The sequence below is a fragment of the Leptonychotes weddellii genome, chromosome 9 (assembly GCF_054177405.1).
Source record: "Leptonychotes weddellii isolate Sample4059 chromosome 9, ASM5417740v2, whole genome shotgun sequence".
Taxonomy (NCBI): domain Eukaryota; kingdom Metazoa; phylum Chordata; class Mammalia; order Carnivora; family Phocidae; genus Leptonychotes; species Leptonychotes weddellii.
The window spans coordinates 121,413,205-121,438,048 of record NC_138377.1 but is presented as its reverse complement, the minus strand read 5'-3'; the positions used below and the strand labels follow the sequence as shown (position 1 = coordinate 121,438,048).

At 50.4% G+C, this 24,844-nt stretch overlaps 2 protein-coding genes across 5 annotated transcripts in view; one reads left to right on the top strand and one right to left on the bottom strand.

Moving 5' to 3' along the window:
- Positions 1-5,486, top strand: part of KIF7 (kinesin family member 7) — a 22,110-nt gene extending 16,624 nt beyond the window's left edge. For 3 of the 4 annotated variants that reach the window (XM_081831677.1, XM_081831675.1, XM_081831674.1), the window contains 8 exons: positions 1,189-1,386; positions 1,695-1,820; positions 1,958-2,134; positions 2,268-2,483; positions 3,149-3,355; positions 4,046-4,244; positions 4,327-4,473; positions 4,653-5,486. In XM_081831677.1, the coding sequence (XP_081687803.1) occupies positions 1,189-1,386; positions 1,695-1,820; positions 1,958-2,134; positions 2,268-2,483; positions 3,149-3,355; positions 4,046-4,244; positions 4,327-4,473; positions 4,653-5,026 (1,644 nt within the window). In that variant the 3' untranslated portion in view covers positions 5,027-5,486. The remainder of the gene's footprint in view (positions 1-1,188; positions 1,387-1,694; positions 1,821-1,957; positions 2,135-2,267; positions 2,484-3,148; positions 3,356-4,045; positions 4,245-4,326; positions 4,474-4,652) is intronic. The other variant, XM_081831676.1, reaches the window with a different exon arrangement.
- A 173-nt stretch (positions 5,487-5,659) lies between these two features.
- TICRR (TOPBP1 interacting checkpoint and replication regulator) overlaps positions 5,660-24,844 on the bottom strand; it is a 36,884-nt gene continuing 17,699 nt past the window's right edge. Inside the window, exons 8-15 of the mRNA XM_081831889.1 lie at positions 15,545-15,602; positions 14,478-14,641; positions 13,340-13,401; positions 11,993-12,127; positions 11,246-11,403; positions 7,410-9,513; positions 7,199-7,324; positions 5,660-6,461 (exon numbers count right to left, since the gene is read on the bottom strand). Coding sequence (XP_081688015.1) covers positions 6,349-6,461; positions 7,199-7,324; positions 7,410-9,513; positions 11,246-11,403; positions 11,993-12,127; positions 13,340-13,401; positions 14,478-14,641; positions 15,545-15,602 — 2,920 coding nt within the window. The 3' untranslated portion in view covers positions 5,660-6,348. The remainder of the gene's footprint in view (positions 6,462-7,198; positions 7,325-7,409; positions 9,514-11,245; positions 11,404-11,992; positions 12,128-13,339; positions 13,402-14,477; positions 14,642-15,544; positions 15,603-24,844) is intronic.

The following is a 24,844-nucleotide window of genomic DNA, read 5'->3' as shown; positions in this document are numbered from 1 at the left end:
GCTTCTTTGCCGCAGCCCACAGTCCCCTAAATGAGCCAGCATTTTCAGGGCGCCCCCATACTCACGCGGCCATCCATAAGCATCTGAGCTAGGGACCGCCCCTCTGCACACAGAGGTCGGTGGCCTGCTTAGGATTTCCCCTGATGCCTTTTGCCCCGAGGCCCATTTCTTCAGTGGTAATCTCCTTGGGAGCTTCCCGGATGTGATCTTAAATCGGTCCCCACACGTGGAGGGTGGGGAGAGACCAAAGAGGCAGCCACTCCAGGTCGGAAGGTGGCAGGTTTAATAAGCAAAGGGAATTTATTGACAAAGCTTGTCTTGGGCGGAGCCCTGTGCCCACCTGCTACATCTTAAAAGTTTACCAAGAGGCCTTAACTGGGTTCAGTCTTAGGAACCATGCACTGTTCTCAGCTCCACATCACTGTCTCAAGGTCGTGTCCTTGGAGCCCCTTCTGGGAGTGGGAAAGGCAAGCAGAACCCACATTCCGAGGACGGGGGAGGGGGGCAGGCGCCTCTGATCATCCGGGTCCCGCTCATGGGTCAACCAGTGATCACATCTTTCGATGACCTTCCCCAACACATTTGGTCACAGTTGATGTGACCCACTGTTCATCCATCCATCCATTTGTCTTTCTATTGCCTTTTATTGATCCATGCATTCATTATCTGTTCATCCTGTTTTTTTACCCTTTTATGATCCCATCCATCCGTCTGTCCACCCACCCTTCCATCCATCCATCTTTACAGCTGTCCATCCCTCATTCCTTCCTTTTCTCCGTTCAGGCGTCCGAGAGACATTTCAGTAGAATGATCGAGACTGTGGGTTCTGCAACCCGACTGGGCGTGAATCCCAGCCCTGCCGTTTACTAGCTGTGTGTCCTTGGTCAAGTTTCCCGACCTGTCGGTGCCTCAGTTTCCTAATCTGTAAAGTGGGGATAGCGATAACCCTGTTTTTCTGTAGGAAGGTCGGGATCACTTGATACTGAGCACTTGCTGGGTGCCTGGTACGTAGTAACTGTCAGACTGGCCTCCGTCACGAGTCTTCTGAGGTCATTGGTCCATGACCCCCTGGACTTCTGTGTCCGCCTCTGTCCGCCCCTCTGTCCGCTCCCCGTCCTTTGGCCCTGCCCCCGCTGGTTGGCTGTCAGGCATGCTGGCGGCGTCCCAGCGGAGGCTGTGTCGGTCCAGGTGCTGAAGGAGAAGAAGCAGGCGACGGAGCGGCTGGCGTCGCTGTCGGCCCAGAGCGAGAAGCGGCTGCGGGAGCTCGAGCGGCACGTGCAGCTCATGCGACAGCAGCAGGGGCAGCTGCAGAGGCGGCTTCGCGAGGAGACGGAGCAGAAGCGGCGCCTGGAGACGGAGATGAACAAGCGGCAGCACCGGGTCCAGGTCGGGCTTGTGGGGGGAGGCGCGGGCGCCGGGGAGGGGAATGGCCGTGGGGGGAGGGGCAGCAGGCTGCATCTCGGTCCCCGCCCCCCCCCCCCCCCCCGGGGCTGTGTGACCGCCCAGGCCGGTCGCTTGGCCTCCCCGGGTGTGTTTGGCCTGGAAGGGAGCAGGGCCGTGGGCACCGCGAGGCTCGGGGGGCGAGCCCGTCTCCACAGGGGCTTCGGGCGGCCCGGGCAGCTCCTGGAGAGAGCCGGCGCGCCCCCGCGGCCCCGCCGCTGAGCCGCTGAGCCGCTCGCCTGCTGCATCCCCAGGAGCTGGAGCGGAGGCACGAGCAGCAGCAGAAGATCCTGAAGATCAAGACGGAGGAGATCGCAGCGTTCCAGAGGAAGCGGCGCAGCGGCAGCAACGGCTCTGTGGTCAGCCTGGAGCAGCAGCAGGTGCGCCTGCGCCCCCGGGAGCGCCCCCCCCCCCCCCGGGCCGCCCTTCTCCCCGCCCCACCCCAGCCCTGGGCGGCGGCCCCTTCGGCCCGGGGCAGGAGCTGAGTTCCGTCCCCGCCTCCCCCACCCTCCGCTAGAAGATCGAGGAGCAGAAGAAGTGGCTGGATCAGGAGATGGAGAAGGTCCTGCAGCAGCGGCGGGCCCTGGAGGAGCTGGGGGAGGAGCTGCACAAGCGGGAGGCCATCCTGGCCAAGAAGGAGGCCCTGCTGCAGGAGAAGACGGGGCTGGAGAGCAAGCGCCTGCGGTCCAGCCAGGTGAGGCCCCCCGCATGCGGGAGGGGGGCCCCGCCAGGGGGCCTCTGGAGGGAAGGGCCCGCAGCCTCCTTGGCGTCAGCCCTGTGCGGGCGGGGTCTGCTCCCTCCCTGACCCCTGGCGGTGCCGCCCCCAGGCCCTCAGCGAGGACATCGTGCGAGTGTCCAGCCGGCTGGAGCACCTGGAGAAGGAGCTGTCGGAGAAGAGCGGGCAGCTGCGGCAGGGCAGCGCCCAGAGCCAGCAGCGGCTGCGCGGGGAGATCGACGCCCTGCGCCAGGAGAAGGACTCACTGCTGAAGCAGCGCCTGGACATTGACGGCAAGCTGAGGCGGGGCAGCCTGCTGTCGCCCGAGGTAAGCCCTGCTGCTTCCCGAATGTGCTTTTCCCGCCCGTGAGACCCAGAGAAGGGGCTGGCGGCCAGGGACATGCTGGCCTGGCCCTGCCGCGGGCTCTGGCCCCCGTGGTTGGGACACCCGGGCTGGGGCCTCGAGGTTCTTGCCCAGGGGGAGCCTGGGTGCCCCCCCCCCCCGCGTCCTGCACGGTGTCAGCCCGCGTGTCCCACGCCTGGGCCCCCCAGGTGGGAATGAGTGTCAGCAGCACATCCCCGCACCCCGTGGCCAGTCCCAAGCAGCAGGGAGAGCCTCGTTGCAGTCACCTCACCCCCGCAGACCCTCCGTGGCCTCCGTGGCCTCCGTGGCCTCTGTGGCAGTCCCGCCATGCCTTCCCTTTGGCATAGAGTGTTCTGTGCTCCCTGCCATAGATCACGGGAGAGGCGCTGCTGAAAGCAGCCTCTCAGAGCCCTGGCCTCCCCCTGGGGTCGGGTCTGTGATGGAAACTGCCTGTCCCCTGTCATAGCGGGCAGGGACCCTGCTCCTGACGTGCTGACTGCCTGCTCAGGACGAGGGGACACGATGTCTCCCTCATGGCCGAGGGCTGGCCCTGTCTGCCCGGGGCTGTCGTTCCGGGAGTGGGCGCGGGAAGCTGGGCCTCCCCGTCCACATATGCCCGTGGCCCGCAGGAGGAACGGACGCTGTTCCAGCTGGACGAGGCCATCGAGGCCCTGGATGCGGCCATCGAGTACAAGAACGAGGCCATCACGTGCCGCCAGCGGGTGCTGCGGGCTTCGGCCTCCTTGCTGTCCCAGTGTGAGATGAACCTCATGGCCAAGCTCAGCTACCTCTCGTCCTCGGAGACCAGAGCCCTACTCTGCAAGTATTTTGACAAGGTGGGTCAGTGGCTCCCAGGCCCCCGGCCGCCGCCTTCTGGCGCTTGCCGGGGGTGGGGGTCCTTTTGGCAGCTGCAGAGAAGGCCCTGTTTCCCCCCAGGTGCGGGGACAGAATCGGGGCTAACTCCAGTCTCCAGGGTTGCCCCAGACTCTCCTTTTTAAAAACCTTTCTTAGTGAAAGTAAGCCCCAGTCCTCTCCCCACCCCTTTCCCCTGATCGATTGGCCCCTTCGGTGTCCCCAGGTCAGTGGTTCTCAACAGGAGGGTTTTGCCCCCAGGGGACATGTGGCCATGTCTGGAGCCACTTCTGGTCCTCACCGCAGCGGGGGTGGAGACCAGGGACGCCGCTAGGCCTCCTACAACACACCGGACAGCCCCCCCCCCCCCCCCCGCCACATTCTCTGCCTGCAATGTCCGTAGCGCCAAGGCTGAGAAATCCTGCCCACGGTGACATCCCACCGCTCGAGGCAGGGACAGGACGGAAGCTTCGTCTTGAGAGCGTACTCTCGTCACTGGGAAATCACTGCCTAGCACACCGTCGAGGAGTCTGAGGCCCAGTCTCGGCTCAGCAGGGCCCCCTGGTGATTTCCCAGTGACATGGGCCGCGGGGCAGTGGTGGCACGTTTGCCGGGCCCCTGCTGCCCCGGTCGGGGACGAGCTGGGGCGCTGAGCGTGTCTGGGTTTGGGACAGGCCGTGGCGCTCCGAGAGGAGCAGCACCAGCAGCAGATTGCCTTCTCCGAGCTGGAGATGCAGCTGGAGGAGCAGCAGAGGCTGGTCTGCTGGCTGGAGGCGGCGCTGGAGCGGCAGCGCCTGGAGACCGACCGCCAGCTGACGCTGCAGCAGAAGGAGCACGAGCAGAACGTGCAGCTGCTGCTCCAGCAGAGCCGGGGTGAGCGCCCCGCCCTGCCCCGCCCCCGCCGCGCGCCCCGCCCGCGGCCCCTCACGCCTGGCCCTGGGTCTGTCCCCTCCAGATCACCTCGGTGAGGGGTTAGCAGACAGCAAGAGGCAATATGAGAGCCGGATCCAAGCTCTGGAGAAGGAGCTGGGCCGCCACATGTGGCTGAACCAGGAACTGAAGCAGAAGCTCAGTAGTTGGAGCGCTGCCGGCCCGGGCAGGGGTAATTCTCCCCCAAACCAGCGAGCCAGCCCCCCGCGTTCCCCGCTTTGCAGTGTCAGGCTTCGGCCGTGGGGGAGGCTTAGGAACCACGCTAACCAGCTCTTCCCGGGGCGGCTCACACGTGGCCCACGGTGCGGGGGGGCTGGGAAGCCTCCATGTCTGACCACAGAGCCCTTTCAGTGACAGGTGTGGAGAAGAAGACCTTGTGCCTGGAGAACAGGCCACCCCCGGGAAACGAAGAGGAGCCCCCCGCCGCACCCGAGCTTCTCTGGCAGCAGGCCCTCCCGGATGGCGCCCCCCGCGCCCGGGACGAGGTGCGGGACTTGGTCCGGGCCCCGCTCCCGCTGACGTGGAAACGCTCAAGCCTGTGCGGTGAGGAGCAGGGCCCGGCCGAGGAGGCGCGGCTGCGGGAGGCCGCTGAGCCCCTGGCAGGGCGGGTGCAACCCGGAGGTGAGGTGGGTCTGCCCTGGAACTTCGGGCCCCTGGCCAAGGCCCGGCGGGACCTGCGCAGAGCCAGCCCGGGGATGATTGACGTCAGGAAAAACCCCCTGTAGGCTCGCGGGCAGAGCCTGTCCTGGGGGGACCCTCCGAGCCTGCTGCACGGTCCAGCCGCGTGCCTTCGCTTCTGGGAAGGACAGTCTTTACTTCCCACCGCAGATCCAGGTCCCGATCTTTACCCAATTGGAGTCAACAAATTCGGGCTACAGCCCAAATGAATTGGGACTCAATTTTTTTTAAATATGCGCTCTCCTGCTCCTCATTTCGTTTGAGCTATGGTACCACCTTGCCGTCTTTTGGCTTGAGAGTTTGCAAAAGGCAGTTCTGGTTTCAAGCCTGCGTGTGTGCCCGGCGTTCTGGGGTTCAGCCAGTGCTGGACCCAGAACACTCAGTGGCAACAGGGTTGGGTTTTAAATGGTCTTATGTTTATGGTGGGAACGGGGAAGTTTTGCCTATTTTTAGAATTTTGTAAAACCATTTTATAATAAATGAGACTCTCTGAAGGGAGAAATAGGAGTTCTGACTTGGTTTGATCTACAAAATAAGAGAATTCCATCTGAGAACACGACAGGCTTGCAAGCTTTTCAGGCTCCCAGTAGGCCACTCTGCACGCCCACCCCCCCAAACAGCTGCATCTCCCCGAGCACAGTGAGGTCAGGGCCGGGCCAGGTTTCAGGGCTGACTCGGAGACGCAGAACCAGGAACCACTAGAGCTCAGCCAGAGTGAGTCAACGTGAGGCCTCCAGGTTTAAACAGAAAGGCACTGAATGCTACGCAGCCCGAGAGGATTTTATTATGACGCGGGGAAGGTAAGAAATTGATTCTGCTGTTGGCCGCAGCCTTCAGCTTTGTGAGGGGCCCCTGAGGAGCCCTTTCTCCCACTGGGACTGGCCTTGGTCTCTCAGAGGCGGGGGCCGAAGGGGAGCCTGCTCTTACAATTCCTTGTCTGCCTCCCCAGCTGAGTCAGAGCACCCGCCTCACCACCTCCCTAACAAGGGGCAGGGCTGGGAGGAAGGCACCCCCGGAGGGGGATTAAACCCCCTAAGGGACTCTTGTGGGAATCGGAGGGCTGACACAGTAGAGGACTGGGACCAGGCCCCCAGTACCTGTAAGCCCACGGGGACCGGGCTGACTTATCTTTTGAGCTTCCTTGGTTTCCAGGGAGCCCTCCAGGGTGACGTAGGACAGCTTCGTCAGGCCCTGGCTCAGATGAACTGAGTTTCTGGGGCCAGAAGTCCTCTGTGCCAGGAGCCTGGAATTCCTGACACGTCCAGAGGAAACTGCTCTCAGAGCACTTCGTCCGGCCTGGGAAGGCAGTGGCTCTGGCCAGGCTCAGTAGTGTGTGGAGGTTTAGGTCCCCCTACCAGTGCCAGCCTAACTAGCTCAGGAGTTTCTTCCGTGTGTAAGTCCTGCTGATGGGGCGTCTCCTGGAGAATGCTCGGCTGAAAGGAGATTCTTCGGCCGTCGGGGGGACCACCTCCATCTCCTCATCTAGAAGGCGGCAGAGGGGGCATGCAGGAAGTGAGGACGGAACAGGAGAGAAGGGGCTTGAACGGGACAGAGGTCCCCATGCAGGCAGCGCCTGCCGGTTCGCGTGCTGCGCTTCTTCCCAGGCTCCCCACCCTCACGTCAGCGCAGGGCTGGCGGCGGTTTGGAAAAGCCAAGTCCTGCGGTCTGAATTCCCTCAGCTGGATTGTGCATTCTGCTGTTTTGCGTGATTTATATCCTGGTCTCGGGGAAGGGAATCACCGGAGGCTCCGGCCTCCTGGATTCCCCTTCAGTTCTAGATGTTTCTAACGCAGTGCACTGAGCACCCGCAAGCCGGTCCCTTTCCCGGGTGGGGTCGAGGAAAGGGACCCCTCAAGCCTGAAGGCCGATCCCAGCAGCCAGTCCCTAATCCTAACGCGTGTACGGAAGCGCAGGGGTGTAACCCCCCCGGGGGGAGAGGGCCGGACACATGCTCCTCAGGTACCAGTGACTACACCACACGGTAGGTCCCCCTCTGTCACTGCTTCCAGAAACTGCTTCATGGCACAGGGGAGTGCTAGTGTGGTTTCTCTGGGAAGAGCACAGGACACCGGAGGGACAAAGTCCGCTGTCCCGGATCGGGCACGCCCTCCGACTCCGCCATCCCACCGCCTGGCCACCCTGAGCGAGCTCTGGGGAGTCACCCGAAGGACCCAAGTTTGGTCCGCCTAAGTCCCCAGGACCTTCGCTCAACAAATTACCTCTGGCCTCAGGACACCGCGAGGAAGGCGTCTTCCCCTGGAACAGCAGCGGGGACTGGGTGAGAGCCTGCAGGCCGCTAGCCGACAGGCAGCTCCACGGCGCAGGGCCCGGCGGGGGCGTGGAACCTACGGGAGGGTCCAGGGTGAGCACGGCCCCGCGGCGCCCCCACCAAACGAACTGCCAGCTGCCACCCCAGGGCCGCGGACTCACCCGGCACGAACACGTCGTCAGCCCCCGGGGAGGGGACGTGCCGCCCACTGGCACGTGGAGACCACCCCTCGCTCCTGCGCAGCTCTGCGTCTCCTCTCTGCTCCTCACACGCCCTCTTGGCTGGACACTCCGCTTCCTCCTTGGTGGGAAGGAGCCTCTTCCTGGAACCCCACCCAAACTGGCCCCAGGAGAAGGCTTCCTCAGCCTGGGGTGCACTGTCCCTGGGAGGCGACTGGTCTGGCAGCTGGCACACCCCCTCAAGCTCAAAATCCCCCAGGAGGGGAGTCCTGCTGCTGCCGAGGTCAAGACCTCCTCGCTCCCTTCGCTCCGGCTCGAGCAGGAACACGCCTGCAGGGAGGTCCAGGCCGATGTCGCCCCTCCCCGCAGAGCTGCCGCCCCCCGCCCTCTTCCTCCGCGGCCAGTCCTGAATGGTGTCAGGGGTGGTCTTCCCACTGTGTTTGGGAGACGGGGTCCAGGGAACACCGTCTGTCTGAAACGGAGAGGGGGTGCTAGAGGGACAGCGGGTGGGGGTACAGGACTGGCAGATGTAGGTCTGTCCCCCGCTCTTGCCGGGGGTGCTGTGCGAGGGACGAAGGCAGGGGGGCGACACGTAGGTGGCTTCAGGTTTCCCTGAGGACTTGCTGGCCCCGGGCATGCTGAGTCCAGGGAGGGAGCTCTCCTCCCTTCTCGGGGGCTCGGCTTCCGCCAGGCAACTGGTGTCTATCTTTTTAATGCGAAGCTTGGGCAGGCCCGAAGCTTGCATCTCCAACTCCACCTCGTAGGTCTGGGGGCTGGCCGAGGCTTTAGAGAGCCGAGTCGAAGCCTGCAGCTTCTCCAGCGGCGTGGCCGCCTGGCGCTGCCTTCTGTCGGCCGTGCGGCGCAGGGCATAGGACGAGGCCCGGGGAGAGCGGGGCCCGCGGGCAGGAGAGGATGGTGGGCTCCCGGGGGCCGACGGAGAAGGCTTCTCCCACGCCACCACCGGCCTTGACGCCTCACCTTCCGCCGCCGTGACGTGGCCTGGCGAGCCGTCGCTGCCGTGGTGCTCCGCTTCGTCCAGGACAGCGAGGTGGCCCGGGACACTCGCCCTCAGCACAGGAGAGGACCTACGCCGGTCACTCCCGCAGCCGGTCCCAGAGGGACTGTGTCTTTCCGGGGAAGGCTGGTCCTTTCCAGCGTCTGTGAGGGCGGCTGGGCTGCCAGCTGCAGCAACCCTAGGAGCGGCCGAGGTACTCGGCTGGCCCTCCAGGGAGCTGCTTTCCAGGTCCGAGGTCTCTCTGTGCCTTTTTCCAGTTTTAGCAGGGGCCCGAGGGGGCACGGGCTCAGACTGGGCAATCTGCGGGATTCGGGGGGGCGTGGAGGGACCAGGCCAGGAGAGAGACGAGGCTACGGGGGGTGCTTTCTGGGGCTCTTCCCAATCCAGTTCTTCAGGGGGAGGAGATTCTATCGAAAATTCCCGAAATGGACTCTTGGCAATTTCACCTAAGGGAGAGGCCAAAGGTTTTTTTGGAGAAAGAAGCGGGGCAGAAGTCAGATTGGTGCTCCAAGGTGTCTTGGGGACTGAGGCAGCTTTATCCCTCCATTTGTGTGTGAGCTCCTCTGCCTGAGAAGCCCCGGGAACATGGGGAGGGGGGTGCGTTGGATCCGGAGGGGTTTCTCTTCGCCCCGCTGAGGCTGCTGCTCTCGGAGGGGTTCTCAGCGTGGACCCGACGGGCATCAGACCCTCACTCCCGGTCAGGCCTGCTGGGCAGGAGGTGCTTTCGGGACTGGAAGTCACTGAGGGTGGCCAAGTAGAATTCAGAAATCCAGGTGGCTGGCCCCCTGGCCTTTTGGGAGTTCTTGGTATCTTCTTTTCAAGAGGAGAGGTTCCTCCTTTTGCCAGGGAGTGTCCTTTCCAAGGAGTGACTTTGGGTTGAGATGGTGAATCCCAGGTATGTGAGGAGTCTTTTAAGGACTCCTTAAAAATGACCTGTTTGGCAGGAGTCACTTCTGTAGGGGGTTTCCGCTGCCTTTCCGGGGTGCACAGTGGAGTTTGTGGTGTACGAGGGAACCTTCTTGGGGTAGCTTTAGAAGAACCTGGAGATTTCCGGTTACTCTTCTTAGGAGTCTGTAAAGAGATGCTTATTTCAGTGCCTAAATATCATAACCCCTATTCTCCATTGAGCATTTTAGTCCTCTCTAAGGCAATGAGAAAGGCAGATGGGAGATTTCTGGGCGGCCAATGGAATGACCGTAAGCTGATTTCCAATAGCGACACGTTTCCACTTCCATGACCCAGATTTCACTTGTCTGTTTTTTCCTAGCATCAAACACTGAATCTAATCTTGGGTCTAAGACAAAAAATTTCCGTAATACGCATACGGCAGCTAAACCAGGCTTTGCCTTGAATGGTGTGTCACTCTACCACTCACAGCTACCCTTCTCTTCAAGGAGATAGCGCCTTCTGATCTCTGCCTAACGTGGCCTCCGGGGGTCACGTCCTCTGCTGTTCACCTGCATTCAGCACGCGCTTGCTACGCCCCCACTGTGTGCTGGGCCCTGTGTGAGTGTGTGTGCCGGTGACGGGACGTGCGGTACGGAAGACCCAGACAGCTAAGGTGCAGCGGCACAGAGAACGTCTCCGGAAGGAGGCTCCCCAGCCGCAGATCTCCCTCCCTTCCTGCAGAAGGCAGTTACGCACCCAGCATATAAAGGAGATCAGACACCTTTCGTTTCTATTTGATTATCTCAAGGGAATCCTGGTCTATGGGCATTTCACGTTCAATGGGGCACAGCCAGAGGACAACAGTGTCACCAGTGCGCTGACGGGGCCACGCACGGGACAACGTGGGAGCACAAGAGCAGGCTGGCTGTCTAACCCAGCTAGCAGGAAAGGGGGACCGGAACAGGGAGTCAGGTCTTTAAGAAGGGGGTGTAGGCAGGTGAAGGCCAAAAGCGGGGAAGTAGGAACTCTTCCTTTGCCTAAAATAGCAGCAGCAGCTGTGTGCAGGCCAGCGTGCAGCCTGATAGGGCCGGGAAAGTGGACTATGAAGCAGGGGGTGGTGAGAGGCAAGGGCCACAGCCAGCCCACAGCGGCCCATGCCCATCTGGGAGGACTGACCCTGGTCCTGGAGATCGGTGGTCTTCAAACCCATCCCCAGAGCTTTGTGTCCTCCCCCAACCTCGAAGCCGTTTATTGGGTTTCCAAGCAAAGATTATTTGTTAACAACAGGGTTCCATTTTAGGAAAACCTAGAAAACCCTGCTTAACAAAGAGTCATAGAGCTTTAAGCAAAGTGATGCAGTGTGAAAGATCACTCCAGCCTCTGGGAGCAGGATGGACATGAGAGGGAAAAGGCAGTTGAAATGTTCTAGGCAGAATTGAAGGCAGGCAGGAACTGCAGGGGATGGAGAAGAGGGAAGGGTATCAAATGTGGTCTATAAATAAAAGTGGTAGGATTGATTGGCTCTGTCTGGAAAGAGGGAGCAGTCGAGAGTGACTCTCAACTTTCTGAGATGGGTGACTAGATTGGGTGGACAATGTAAGGGAAACAGAGGACTGATCCCTGCACATTTCAGAAAGATATATAGTGTTTGATAAAAATGGTGGATGAAACCAACAGACCAGAGGAGATCATTTCTATTTTCTCCCCACCACAATGGCCTCAGCCAGACTACTGCCTTACATCCCCACATACCCAATAATCATTCATCTGGATCAACCCAACCACCCCCAAATAGCTAGTAGTAGCTACAGATCACCTGCTTTCTCATCCCTAATGTACTCAGTGGGTTTTCTGGGCCATGTCTCTGTTTTCCCCTCAAGACCACACTGTTTTAAACATTATAGAAATGTTATACCTGGTAAGCTGTGGGTATCTCAGAGCCCAGTGGGTTTCTTGAAGGCCTCTGAATTCGAGCTGAACCCTTCTCTGAGGGACTGACCATCTCAGACAATGCCCCAAAAAACAGCCTCTTGGGAGAACGAATACTTGGGTTTGAAGAATTTTCTCTCTGGTCTGCAAGTCAAAAACAGTGAGTCTTTCTTAGCTCCTGCCCTCCCAATACTAATAGAACAGCCAGTCTATACAAGAGTACAATTTTTTAGAGCAAGTGGGAGTGGGGATGGATTCCACCTAATTATGCCAGCAACTACAATTATTGCTGCCATCTTGGATTTTAATAAGCCCGCATACTAACTTTAATAGCCCTTATATATGTTAGGCAAGTAAAACTATTTGTAAATACAAAAACATGTATCTGAGGATCCAGACTAATGATGGATAAAAGCATGAAGGACAAACAGATATCACCTTCTACCTAGGACGCTTGAGTGTAGAATATGAACACAAGGTGGAAATAATGGGTAATTCCTGTTGAATGGATAAATTACCTCTAAGGATAGTGTGGATGACCAGTTGTAGGAATCCAAAGGGAGGACACTGTTAATGAAGGTCATGGATTGTCCATCACTCTGAACCTCTAAAGGACATACCTATTCTACTGCTCCAGTGTCAAGAAAGAAAATGTCAAATTTTGTACTTTTCCCAAAAACACTTCCCGCCGAGTAGACCCAGACTTCTGAAGGCAGGTGAGCAAGCATGTTACCTGACTTGTCTTGCTGGAATGAGTGAACTCTTTGTACACTTCGAGACTTTGGCTGAGACCCAGAATAGAAGGAACCAGAATTTGTCCTGCTGATTGACAATTGCTTGATTCGAGGACTTCGTCTCAAGCTTACTTCTGCAAAACCAGAATCCCAGTTAGTAACCAGGGAGAAATGCAAGCTTTTTACATTTTCCCACATATTAAATGGTAAAATTTACGTAATACCACATACAAGATGGAAATTTGACAAATTACTAACTTGAGATTTCTGAAGTGTTGTAACAAAGCTACAAAGGGTATAATATATTGCCCCAGAGTACAAAAAAACCACTGACCCACTAGACTGTCACCCTCAGAAGTTTCAAACTGCCAGCCTCTTAACCACGGTGGGGGGAAAAAAAGGTTTGTATAGTGTGACTTTTGTAAAAAAAATTTTTTTAAATTGTAGTTTTGTTTATGTTACATACATTTGTATAGAAACGACACCGGTAAGAGTATTATTAAAACTAAAATCTTAACAGTATTTCCGAATTGTGGGATTACCGACTATTAAAATTTTGCTTCTATTTTCTGAATTTCTACAATAAATTACTTGAATCATTAAAAAAGGTTTTTTGGGGTAACTCCTGAATCACAAGTACTTTTTTTTTTTTTTTAAGATTTTATTTCTAGGGACACCTGGGTGGCTCAGTTGGTTGAGCGTCTGCCTTCGGCTCAGGTCATGATCCCAGGGTCCTGGGACTGAGCCCCGCATCAGGCTCCCTGCTCAGTGAGAGTCTGCTTCGCCCTCTCCCTCTGCCTCTCCTCCTTGCCCTTGCTTTCTCTCTCTCAAATAAATAAATAAAATTTAAAAAAGAAAAAAGATTTTATTTCTAAGTAATCTCTACACCCAACGTGGGGCTCAAATTCACAACCCCGAGATCAAGAGCCACATACTCTACCGACAGAGCCAGCCAGGTGACCCCACATGCACTTGTAAAATAAGCCCCAGCATTTTGTATTACACAGTGGTTAGCCTGTACCCTGAATCCCATTTCTACTGTGTAAAAAGATTTCTCCAGAAATTCCTTTGGTAAATTCTGTGTAAGAGACCATTTACTAATAAATATTTACTGATCTATACTGTGGGCCCAGAGCTGTCACATCTCTAAAATATCTTAGGATATGCTGAGCGAGAACACAGGTACAGAAAGGTTTTCAGAGAAACTAGTTAAAATGCAACACAGAAGAGGGGCTCCTGGGTAGCTCAGTCGGTTAGGCATCTGACTCTTGCTCTCAGCTCGGGTCTTGATCTCAGAGTCGTGAGTTTAAGCCCTGCGTGCAACGCAAAACAAATGTAGGCACTACCGTGTACTCCTTTTTCTGGGGACTCTTCCACAATGTCGATATCAGGACCAGGATCAGAGGACCTTAAGGAACAACAAGCATAAGGATTATTCAGTGTCACTATTAGCTCCTACTTAATGCACAGTAGAGCTGCACCGCCTCTCGCCTCACAAAGCGATGCAGAGCCCGGGTCTGAGAACACCAGCGCGGGCACACACGCTCATGCGCCTTACTGGCCGGAGGAGAATGGTCAGCACGCTTTTTTAGAAAGCAGTTTTACAACATAAAAATTAATTAGAAATATGTATGCCTTCTAAACCTATCAATCTCACTTCTTGCAATTGTCCTGCAGATTCTTATACAAGCGTGTAAAATCTGTACACGAGTAATGTCTAGAGGAAGCCCTGACAAGGCTCCCTTTTGTTCCTGTGAAGTGCAGCTAAAAACCCTGGACGTTGTATAGAAAATGAAATACAGACTAAAAGGTGGCAAAAGGAGGCAGATTGGCTGGGGACCTCAGGACCCCAGGAGAGACAGGAGAGTGAGCTCCCGGAGTTACCTTTTTGCTTCACAGATCCCAGACAGGGTGCTGGGGGGGACGGACAACCCAAATACATCAACAGGTACAAACCTGCTCTAAGGAAAGCCAGTTCTCTCTGGCTAAAGAACCAAGAAAGGGGCAAGCTAGCATGATAAACTCCCAGACACTAACTACCATGGAAAACTTTGGCCCCACCCACCCACAGGCCAAGCTGAGATCCTAGACTTCCAGTCTTGCCCAGCAGCCATGACAACTCCCTCCATCCAATGATGAATGTTTTTAAAAAATGCTGAATGTTCATTTGATGGAATGCTTCTCAGCATGCGCGCGCACACGCACGCACGCACACACACACACACACAGATGAACTATGGACACATGCAACACCATGGATAAATCTCAAAATAATTATGCCAAATGTAAGAAGAGAGACAAAAAAGTACATTTTGTATGGTTCTCTAGCCTTTGTAGAATTTATAGAATGCTGAACACTTTTTGGTTATAAACCAGACAGTTAAGATGGGAGTCACAAGAGGCTTTTGGAGATGGACAGCAGCCCACAGACCATTAGCAAGGCCGTGTGGGTGCAGGAAGCAGCTAGATAAGGATGTTACTCACCTGCCCTTGATTTGTCTATGAAGAAGCCTTCTGGACACCTGCTTATGTACTGGAGTCTCAGCCACACTCCTAGTTAGCAGTCTGTGATAACCTAAAATGTAAACGGCGTAAATTTCATTTAACCTTATCAAGAAGTAGCAGCAAGCCAAAGAGGGCAGTTTAAACTTATGCATGGCTTACTACTCATGCCAGAGTGGTTTTTGTTTGTTTTCACTTAATGGTTTTTGGACTAACATCTAACCAACCATAGGATTCCCAATTTAACATGATACAACAGTTTATCAGCATTAGAGACTAAATAATAAGCCAACATAAAATATTGTAAAATTATTCTCTAATAAGCAATCCTGAAAAAAATAAAAAACTTATTAGAGCTTATACATTCACTCATCAGTGGTTCTTATATTTATAATTAAATGAAATAAAGTACACAAAAATGCTGATATGTCATGCAGCTTTAAGGTATTTAATACGATCCAGCCAGCTGGCATAAATTTCTGCAGATTATGTAACTCAGCTGCTCATGGGAGGACTAGTTTAAAGGCAGTTAAAAGTGACCAGGAAGTGGGACGCCTGGGTGGCTCAGTTGGTTGATCGTCTGCCTTCGGCTCAGGTCATGATCCCAGGGTCCTGGGATCAAGTCCCACATCAGGCTCTGTGCTCATCGGGGAGCCTGCTTCTCTCCCTCCCTCTGCCTGCCGCTCCCCCTGCTTGTGCTCTGTCAAATAAATAAAATCTTTAAAAAAAAAAGTGACTAGGAAGAGAAGGGATATCAGCAGGAATGTGGCATAAGGACCTCTGAAATAACTCTCCTCCATAAAAGGAATGAGAACACTGGGCAAAAATAGGCAAAATCAGTTTTAGAACTCTGGAAATTAACCAGTTTATAACAATCCATGGAGTATTTATCCAAGAAAAACAGTGAATGTAGTAACAGCGAGCTTCACAGAACTTTATCCTGCTTGGGTCCTGACCCTTCTCCCCAGCCCTGTAGCCTTGAGAACCAACAGTCTGCAAACACTGTGCAAACCAACAGCCCAGGGGCCTGTGAATGGGCCGAACCGGACTGAGCCTTCTCCAAAGCGCCACTCCCAGCTGTCATTATCTGACCTGTCCGGCAGCTTCCTGCAAAACCCCATGCACCAGGGTGGTCTCTGTTTGACCTCAGAACTCACCCAGGGCAAACAACCTCTTTCCAGGGAGCACTTTCTGAAACCAATCGGCAGCAATTGTAAACATCACAGCTGCCAGAGGGAGTGGTAACAGCTGGGGCAAATAATACGCTAAGCAAAAGTTTAAAAGGGAACACTGGGGAAGGAGACGTCTACAGGAGCCTCTGCAAACCTCCAACATACTCTTAGGAATCTGAAACTCCGGGGCGACTGGGTGGCTCAGATGGTTAAGCATCTGCCTTCAGTTCAGGTCATGATCCCAGGGTCCTGGGATTGAGCCCCACATCAGGCTCCCTGCTCCTCGGGAAGCCTGCTTCTCCCCCTCCCTCTGACACTCCCTTTGTGTTCCCTCTCTCGCTGTGTCTCTGTCAGATAAATAAATAAAATCTTTAAAAAAAAAAAAAGGAATCTGAAACTCCATGCAAGGTAGGGGTGTGTGCATGCCCGGGAGAAACCGCTAAGGCCTGGGGCGCCTGGGTGGCTCAGTCGTTAGGCGTCTGCCTTCGGCTCAGGTCATGATCCCGGGGTCCTGGGATCGAGCCCCGCATTGGGCTCCCTGCTCGGCGGGAAGCCTGCTTCTCCCTCTCCCACTCCCCCTGCTTGTGTTCCCTCTCTTACTGTGTCTTTCTCTGTCAAATAAATAAAATCTTAAAAAAAAAAAAAAAAGAAACCTCTAAGGCCTAAGCTGTCACCCATGGCTAACCTGAGGCCTTCAGTACTCAGCCAGGCAGCTTACATTTCTAAGAAAATGAGCCAATGCACCTAGGACCCTCACAGCAAAGGCTGAGAAACCTACTGGTTCCAGGCATTTAAGGAAATCTGTCCGATCATTAGCGGGATCTAAGCTAACTGAGTAGACATCAGTGGCCACTAATGACAGAATACAGGCTTTAAAGAATTAAATTCAGGAAAGTCACCAAGCAAACAGTGGCACTAATAATGACAACAAACCCTGGCTGGAAGGGGACAGGTCTGTCAGAACTGCCTTATTATGTCTAATTGTCAATAAAACATGAGACATGCAAAGAAGCAAGAGAGTTTGGCCCAGGTGCAGGAAAAGAGAAAAAAAAAACCAACAACAAAACAGTCATTAGAAGCAGTCCCTGAGGAATTCCAAACATTGGATTTGTCAGACCAAGACTCTAAATTAGCTGTTTGAAATATGTCCAAAGACCTAAAAACTTCCATCCAAAGAACCAAAGGGAAGTAGGAAACTGAGGACTTGCCCCAAAGGGACAGAGATCCCAAAAAAGAACCAAACAGAAATTCTAAAGCTGAAAAATGAAAAAATTAGTAGCCAAACTATGGAAAGAGCCAAGATGTCCATCAACAGATGAATGGATAAAGAAGATGTGGTATATATATACAATGGACTATTATGCAGCCATCAAAAAAACGAAATCTTGCCATTGGCAATGACGTGGATGGAACTAGAGGGTATTATGCTAAGTGAAATAAGTCAATCAGAAAGATAATTATCATATGATCTCATGATATGAGGAATTTGAGAAACAAGACAGAGGATCATAGGGGAAGGGAGGGAAAAATGAAACAAGATGAAACCAGAGAGGGAGACAAACCATAAAAGACTCTTAATCTCAGGAAATAAACTGAGGGTTGCTGGAGTGGTGGGGGGTGGGAGGGATGGGGTGGCTGGGTGATGGACACTGGGGAGGGTATGTGCTATGGCGAGCACTGTGAATTGTGAAACAAATAATACATTATATGTTAATAAAAAAAATTTTATTAGAATGGTTTAGCCACAGATATGAGGTAGGAGAAGAATCAACAAATTTGAAGATGGATTAATTTATATTATCCAGACTGAGGGACAGAAAAAAGATGATGAGAAACCGTCTCAGACATCTGTGAGACACTGTCAAGCGCAACATCCACATATGGGGAGTCCCAGGAGGAGAGGAAAGAGAAGCATGAAGAACATCTGAAGAAATATGGGCTGAAAACTTCCCAACTTTGATGAAAGACATTACACATCCAAGAACCTCAATAACCCAAGAAGGATAAAGTCAAAGAGATCCACACTTACACAAATCATAAACTGTAAGAAGTCAAAGAGAGAATCTTGAAAGGAGCCAAAGATCAGGGAATTCATCAAGTACAAAGGATCCTCTAGAAGAATAACAGCTGATTTCTCATCAGAAAGGAAGGCCAAAAGACACTGTGATGATGTATTCAAAGGGCTGAAAGAGAAAAAGACTCAACCAAGAATTCTATATCCAGCAAAATTACTGTTCTAAAACAAAGGAAATTAGCATGTTCCCAGATTAAAAACAAACTCCCCCCAAAAAAACAAAACAGAGAATTCTTAAGTAGCAGACCTGTCCCACTAGAGAGAGTCCTTCAGGCTGAACGGGCACTCAAGGGTGAAATGAATCCATGGGAAGAATTAAAGAGCACCAGTGAAGGAACTACATAAATAATGTACAGCACAAAAGCATTTTGTGTTTGTAACTCTTCTTCTCCTAGGAGTTAAAAGATAAAGTGATAATTATAAATTGGTGTCAATGGGGGCGCCTGGGTGGCTCGGTAGGTTAGGTGTCCGACTCCTGATCCCGGCTCAAGTCTCAATCTCAGGGTCCTGAGTTTGAGCCCCGTGTTGGGGCTCCACATTAGGTCATGGAGCCTACTTTTAAAAAAATAATTAAATAAAAATAAAAATTGGTGTTGATGGGCATACGATGTACAAAGATGTAATGTGTATGACAATATAGCACAAAGGAAGGAGTGGGAAAGAGAACTGAATTTACAGGAGCAAAGTCTTAGAATACTACTGAAATTAAACTGGTATTAATCTGAATAAGGCTGTTATAAGATATTAATCATAAGCCGGGACACACACACACACACACACATAGTGCCATAAGAAGCTCTCAAAGTTGGTCTCTCCACCAAAAACAACTAGTAAGCTAGGGGGGAAAATGATCCGAATCAAGTATTTTGGAACTATGGAACCCGACTGGACACTTGCAACAATAAGGGAAATGCTTTACAGGAAAGGGAGATGCTGATTTTTGGTAAGGGAACGCCATGCACGAACAGGTATGATCTCCTTTCCTCAGCCCCGCTGCAGCTGTGGGGAGAGGCCCACCTTCTGGGAGCGGCTGTCTGATGGGGAGCAGACAGACAGTGGGGACTCAGTCCTCCAAACCTGGGGTTGTGTGCTTTGGTCAATGTGGTGGACTCCTGTGGGGATGGGGCAGACACTTGCCTTGGTTTTGGACCTCTCAGGATGCAGTGGATGCAGCGGCTCTCCCTCAATGCACCCCCGGCAAGATTTTTAAGATTTTTATTTATTTTGAGAGAGAGAGAGAGAGAATGCATGCAAGCGGGGGGAGGGGCAGAGGGAGAGAGAGACACTCAAGTGGACTTCACATAGAGCACAGAGGCCGACTCAGGGCTCGATCTCACAACGCTGAGATCATGACCTGAGCTGAAATCAAGAGTCAGGTGTTTAACCAACTGAGCCACCCAGGCACCCTAACCCTGGGAAGATTTAAAGGGACAAGAACACCTTCTTGCTTTTCCCTTTTTGGAGTCAGACATTTAAGGAAATCTTTGTCAGGTCACTGGTTAACAGAGCTAACAGAACAGAAACTTCACTGACCACACAAAATGGAATACAATGCTTTACAAAAAGTTTGGAAAACAGAGTTGATGCCCTCAAAATGCCAAAAAAAAAAAAAAAAAAGTCACTGGTCAAGGACATCAAAATCAAGTTTTCTAAATATGCTCAATGAGCTCAAGAAAATCATGAAGAACTGAAGGAAATCAGGAAAACAATGTATGAACAAAATGAGAATATCAATAAAGTGATAAAAATTATTAAAAGAGGGACGCCTGGGTGGCTCAGGTCACGATCCCAGCATCCTGGGATCAAGTTCCACATCGGCCTCCTTGCTCAGCAGGGAATCTGCTTCTCCCCCTGCTTATGCTTGCTTGCGTGCTCTTTCTGACAAATAAATAAAATCTTTTAAAAAAATTATTAAAAGAAACCAAATTCTCAAACTATTCCAAAAAATAAAAGACGAAGAAAACTTGTAAATTCATTCACCAAGGCCAGTACTACCCTCATACCAAAATCAAAGACACTACAGAAAACTATAGGCCAGTATCTCTGATGAGCACAGATGCAATAATCCTCAACAAAATATTAGCAAACTGAATCCAACAATACATTAAAAAATCATTCGCCACAATCAAGTAGGATTTATTCCAAAGAAGCAAGGGTGACTGAATATTTGCAAATCAAGGTGATACTTCACACAAACAAGAGAAAATACAAACCATTACGATCATCCCAATAGATACAGAAAAAGCATTTGACAAACTACAACATCCACTCATGATAAAAACGCTCAACAAAATAGGTTTAAAGGGAACATACCTTAACGTAATAAGGCCATAGATGAAAAAACCCCACAGCTAACATCATACTCAATGCTGAAAATCAGAGCTTTTCCTCAAGATCAAGAACAAGAGTGTCTACTCTCAACCACTTTTATTCAACACAGTGCTGAAAGGCCTAGCTGCAGCAATCAGACAAGACATAAAAGGCATCCAAACTGGTAAGGAATAAATAAAAGTATTTGGAGATAAAACAATACCAAATATAGAAAACCCTAAAGATTCCATCAAAAAGCTACTAGAACTGATAAGTGAATTCAGTAAAGTTGCAGAATATGAAATTAATATACAGAAATCTGTTATATTTCTACACACTAGTAATGAAGTAGCAGAAAGAAAAAGAAAACAAGGACGCTTGGGTGGCTCAGTTGGTTAAGCATCTGCCTTTGGCTCAGGTCATGATCCTAGGGTCCTGGGATCAAGACCCACATTGGGCTCCCTGCCCAGCGGGGAGTATGCTTTTCCCTCTCCTTCTGCCCCTGCTTGTGGGCTCTCTCTCGTGCTCACTCTCTCAAATAAATAAAATCTTTAAAAAAAAGTTTAAAAAAAAGAAAAAAAAGAAAAACAATCCCATTTACAATTACACCAAGAAGAATAAAATACCTAGGAATAAACTTAATCAAGGAGATGAAAGACCTGTATTATGAGTATAAAACACTGATAAAAAAATAGAAGATGGCACAAATAAAGGGAAAGATATACCATGCTCATGTATTGGAAGATTTAATATTGTTAAAATGCCCATATCACCCAAAGCAATCTACAGATTCAATACAATCTCTATCAAAATACCAAAAGCATTTTTCACAGAACTAGACTACTACTAAAATTTGTATGAAACCACAAAAGACCTCAATTAGCCAGAGCAATCTTCTCAATCCCAGATTTCAAGATCTACTACAAAGCTGTAGTAATCAAAACCTTACGGTACTGGCATAAAAACAGACTCACAGATTGATGGAACAGAATATACAGCCCAGAAGTAAGCCACACTTATATGGTCAATCTACAGCAAAGGCGGCAAGAATATGCAATGGCACAAAGACAGTCTTCTCTTCAATAAATGGTGTTGGGAAAACTGGACAGCTCCATGCAAAAGAATGAAACTGGACCACTTTCTTACACCATACACAAAAATAAAATGGATTAAAGACCTAAATGTGAGACCTGAAACCATAAAATCCTAGAAGAGAACACAGGCTGTAACTTCTTTGACATCAGCCTTAGCAACTTCTTTCTAAATATATCTCCTCAGGCAAGGGAAACAAAAGCAAACTACTGGGACTACACCAAAATATAAAAAGCTTCTGCACAGCAAGGGAAACCAACAAAACAACAAGGCAACCTACTGAGTGGGAGAAGATATTTGCAAATGATATATCCAGTCAGGGGTTACTATCCAAAATAAGAACTCAGGCAAGTCAACACCAAAAACTAATCCAATTAAAAATGGGCAGAAGACCTAAAACAGACATTGCTCCAAAGACAACCAGATGGCCAACAGACACATGAAAAGATGCTCAACATCACTCATCATCAGGGAAATTCAAATCAAAACAACCAATGAGGTATCACATCTGTCAGAATGGCTAAAAAATCATCAACACAAGAAACAAGTGTTGACGATGATGTGGAAAAAAGGGTATCCTCGTGCACTGTTGGTGGAATACAAGCTGATGCAACCACTGGGGAAAACAGTATGAAGGTTCCTTAAAAATTTTAAAAATAGAATTACCATAGGATCCAGTAATTCCACTACTGGGTATTTATCCAAAGAAAATGAAACTGCTAGGGGCGCCTGGGTGGCTCAGTCGTTAAGCGTCTGCCTTCGGCTCAGGTCATGATCCCGGGGTCCTGGGATCGAGGCCCACATCGGGCTCCTTGCTCCGTGGGAAGCCTGCTTCTCCCTCTCCCGCTCCCCCTGCTTGTGTTCCCTCTCTCACTGTGTCTCTCTCTGTCAAATAGATAAATAAAATCTTAAAAAAAAAAAAAAAGAAAATGAAACTGCTAATTCTAAAAGATACAAGTACCCCTATGTTTACTGTGGCTTTACAATAGCCAAGATATGGAAGCAACCCAAGTGTCCACTGATAGATGGATGGATAAAGATGTGGTATAGATACAATGGAATATTACTCAGTCATAAGAAAGAATGAGATCTTGATATCTGTGACAACATGAATGGTCCTAGAGGGTATTTTGCTAAGTGAGGTAAGTCAGAGAAAGACAAATACCATATGGTTTCACTTACATGTGGAATCTAAAAAACAAAACAAACAAAAAAAAACCTCAGACTCTTAAATACATAGAACTGGTGGTTGCCTGAGGGGAGGTAGGTGAGGGATGGGTAAAATAAAGGGAATTTTCAATTATAAAATAAATAGGTCAAAAGATGAATAGTAATGCACTCCACCCAGCAAGAGAATGCACATTATTCTCGAGCATACATAGAACATTCTCCACTAACAGGACAAATGGTAGAGCATAAAATAAGTCTCAAAAAATAAGACTAAAATACAAGGTTTGTTCTCCAACCACAATGGAATGAAATTAGAAATTAACAACAGCAGGAAATCTGGGAAACTCACAAATACACGGAGGTCAACATACTCTTAAATAACCAATGGGTCAAAGAAGAAATCACAAGGGAAATTAGAAAATATTTTGAGATAATGAAAACACAACATACCCAGACTTAGAGGATACAGTTAAAGCAGTATTAGAAGGGAATGTGTACCTGTAATGCCTGTATTAAAAAAGAAAGATCTCAAATTAATAACTTAAAGTTAACCTTAAAAGCTCAAAAAGATCAAACTAACACCAAAGCAAGTAGAAGGAAGGAAATGGTAAAGACTGCATAGGAAATCAATGAAATCAAGAATTAAAAACAAAACAAAACAAAAATCAATGAAACCAAAAGTTGGTTCTTTGAAAAGATCATTAAACTGACAAACTTTTAACTAGACTGACCAAGAGGGAAAACCCAAACAACTATGAAAGAGGGATCATAGATACCAACCTCACAGAAATTCAAAGGGCTATTAGGGAATGCTATGAACAACTGTATAACAGCAAAGTGGAAACAGACAAATTCCTAGAAAGACACAAACACTGGAAACTGAAAATCTAAATAAATCTATAACAAGTAAAGGATGGAATTAGTTATCAAAAAACTTCCCACAAAGAAATACTCAGGACTAGATAGCTTTAATGTTGAATTCTACCTAACATTTAAAAAATAATTAACACCTTAAAACATATGGTCATTTTACTTTTGACCAAGATGCCACAACAACTCAATGAGGAAAGAAGTTGGGACAACAGGATAGCCACATACAACAGAATGACATTGGGCTCCTATCTCACACAAAATAATGCACAAAAGTTAACTCAAAATGGATCAAAGACTGAAATGGAAAAGCTTAAACTCTAAAATTGGATTAAGTAGTAGTTTTTTTTGTTTTGTTTTTTAAGATTTTATTTATTTATTTGACAGAGAGAGACACAGCTAGAGAGGGAACATAAGCAGGGGAGGTGGGAGAGGGAGAAGTAGGCTTCCCACGGAGCAGGGAGCCTGATGCGGGGCTCGATCCCAGGACCCCGGGATCATGACCTGAGCCGAAGGCAGACGCTTAACGACTGAGCCACCCAGGCGCCCCTAAGTAGTAGTTTTTTAGCTATGACACCAAAAGCATAAGCAATGACAAAAATTCATAAATTGCTTTAGATTTTTTTTTTTTTTATTTATTTATTTGAGAGAGAGAGAATGAGAGAGAGCACACGAGAGGGGGGAGGGCCAGAGGGAGAAGCAGACTCCCTGCCGAGCAGGGAGCCCGACGCGGGACTCGATCCAGGGACTCCAGGATCATGACCCGAGCCGAAGGCAGTTGCCTAACCAACTGAGCCACCCAGGCGCCCTCATAAATTGCTTTAAAATGGACTTCATCAAAATTAAAAACTTTTTGTGTATTGAAGGGCACTATCAAAGTGAAAAGACAACCCACAGACTGGATAAAATATCTACAAATCATATATCTGATGAGGGACTAATATCTATAATATATAAAGAATTCTTGCAATTCAACAATTACAAGACAATTTTTACCTGACATTTCAATTAAAAAATGGGCAAAAATTTGCATAGACATTCTCTAAAGTAGACATACAGAGAGCCAGCAGGCACTGGAAAAGATGCTCAAAATTAGTCATCAGTGGGCGCCTGGGTGGCTCAGTCGTTAAGTGTCTGCCTTCGGCTCAGGTCATGACCCCAGGGTCCTGGGATCGAGTCCCACACTGGGCTCTCTGCTCGGCAGGAAGCCTGCTTCTCGCTCTCCCACTCCCCCTGCTTGTGTTCCTGCTCTCGCTATCTCTCTCTCTGTCAAATAAATAAATAAAATCTTAAAAAAATTAGTCATCAGTGAAATGCAACTGAGAACCACAATGAGATCCCACTACACATACACCCAAGAGGACAGTTTGAATCAAAAAGAGGGACAACAGGGGCCCCTGGGTGGCTCAGTCAGTTAAGCGACCGACTGTTGATCTCAACTCAGGTCTTGATCTCAGGGTTATGAGTTCAAGCCCCAGTTGGGCTCCACACTAGTTGTGGAGCCTACTTTAATATTTTATTAATTTATTTATTTTTAAAGATTTCTTTATTTATTTGAGAGAGAGAGGGAAAGAGAACGGGGGAAGGGCAAAGAGAGAGGGTGAGAGAAACTCAAGCAGACTCCATGCTGAGCGCAAAGCCTGACCCAGGGCTCGATCTCA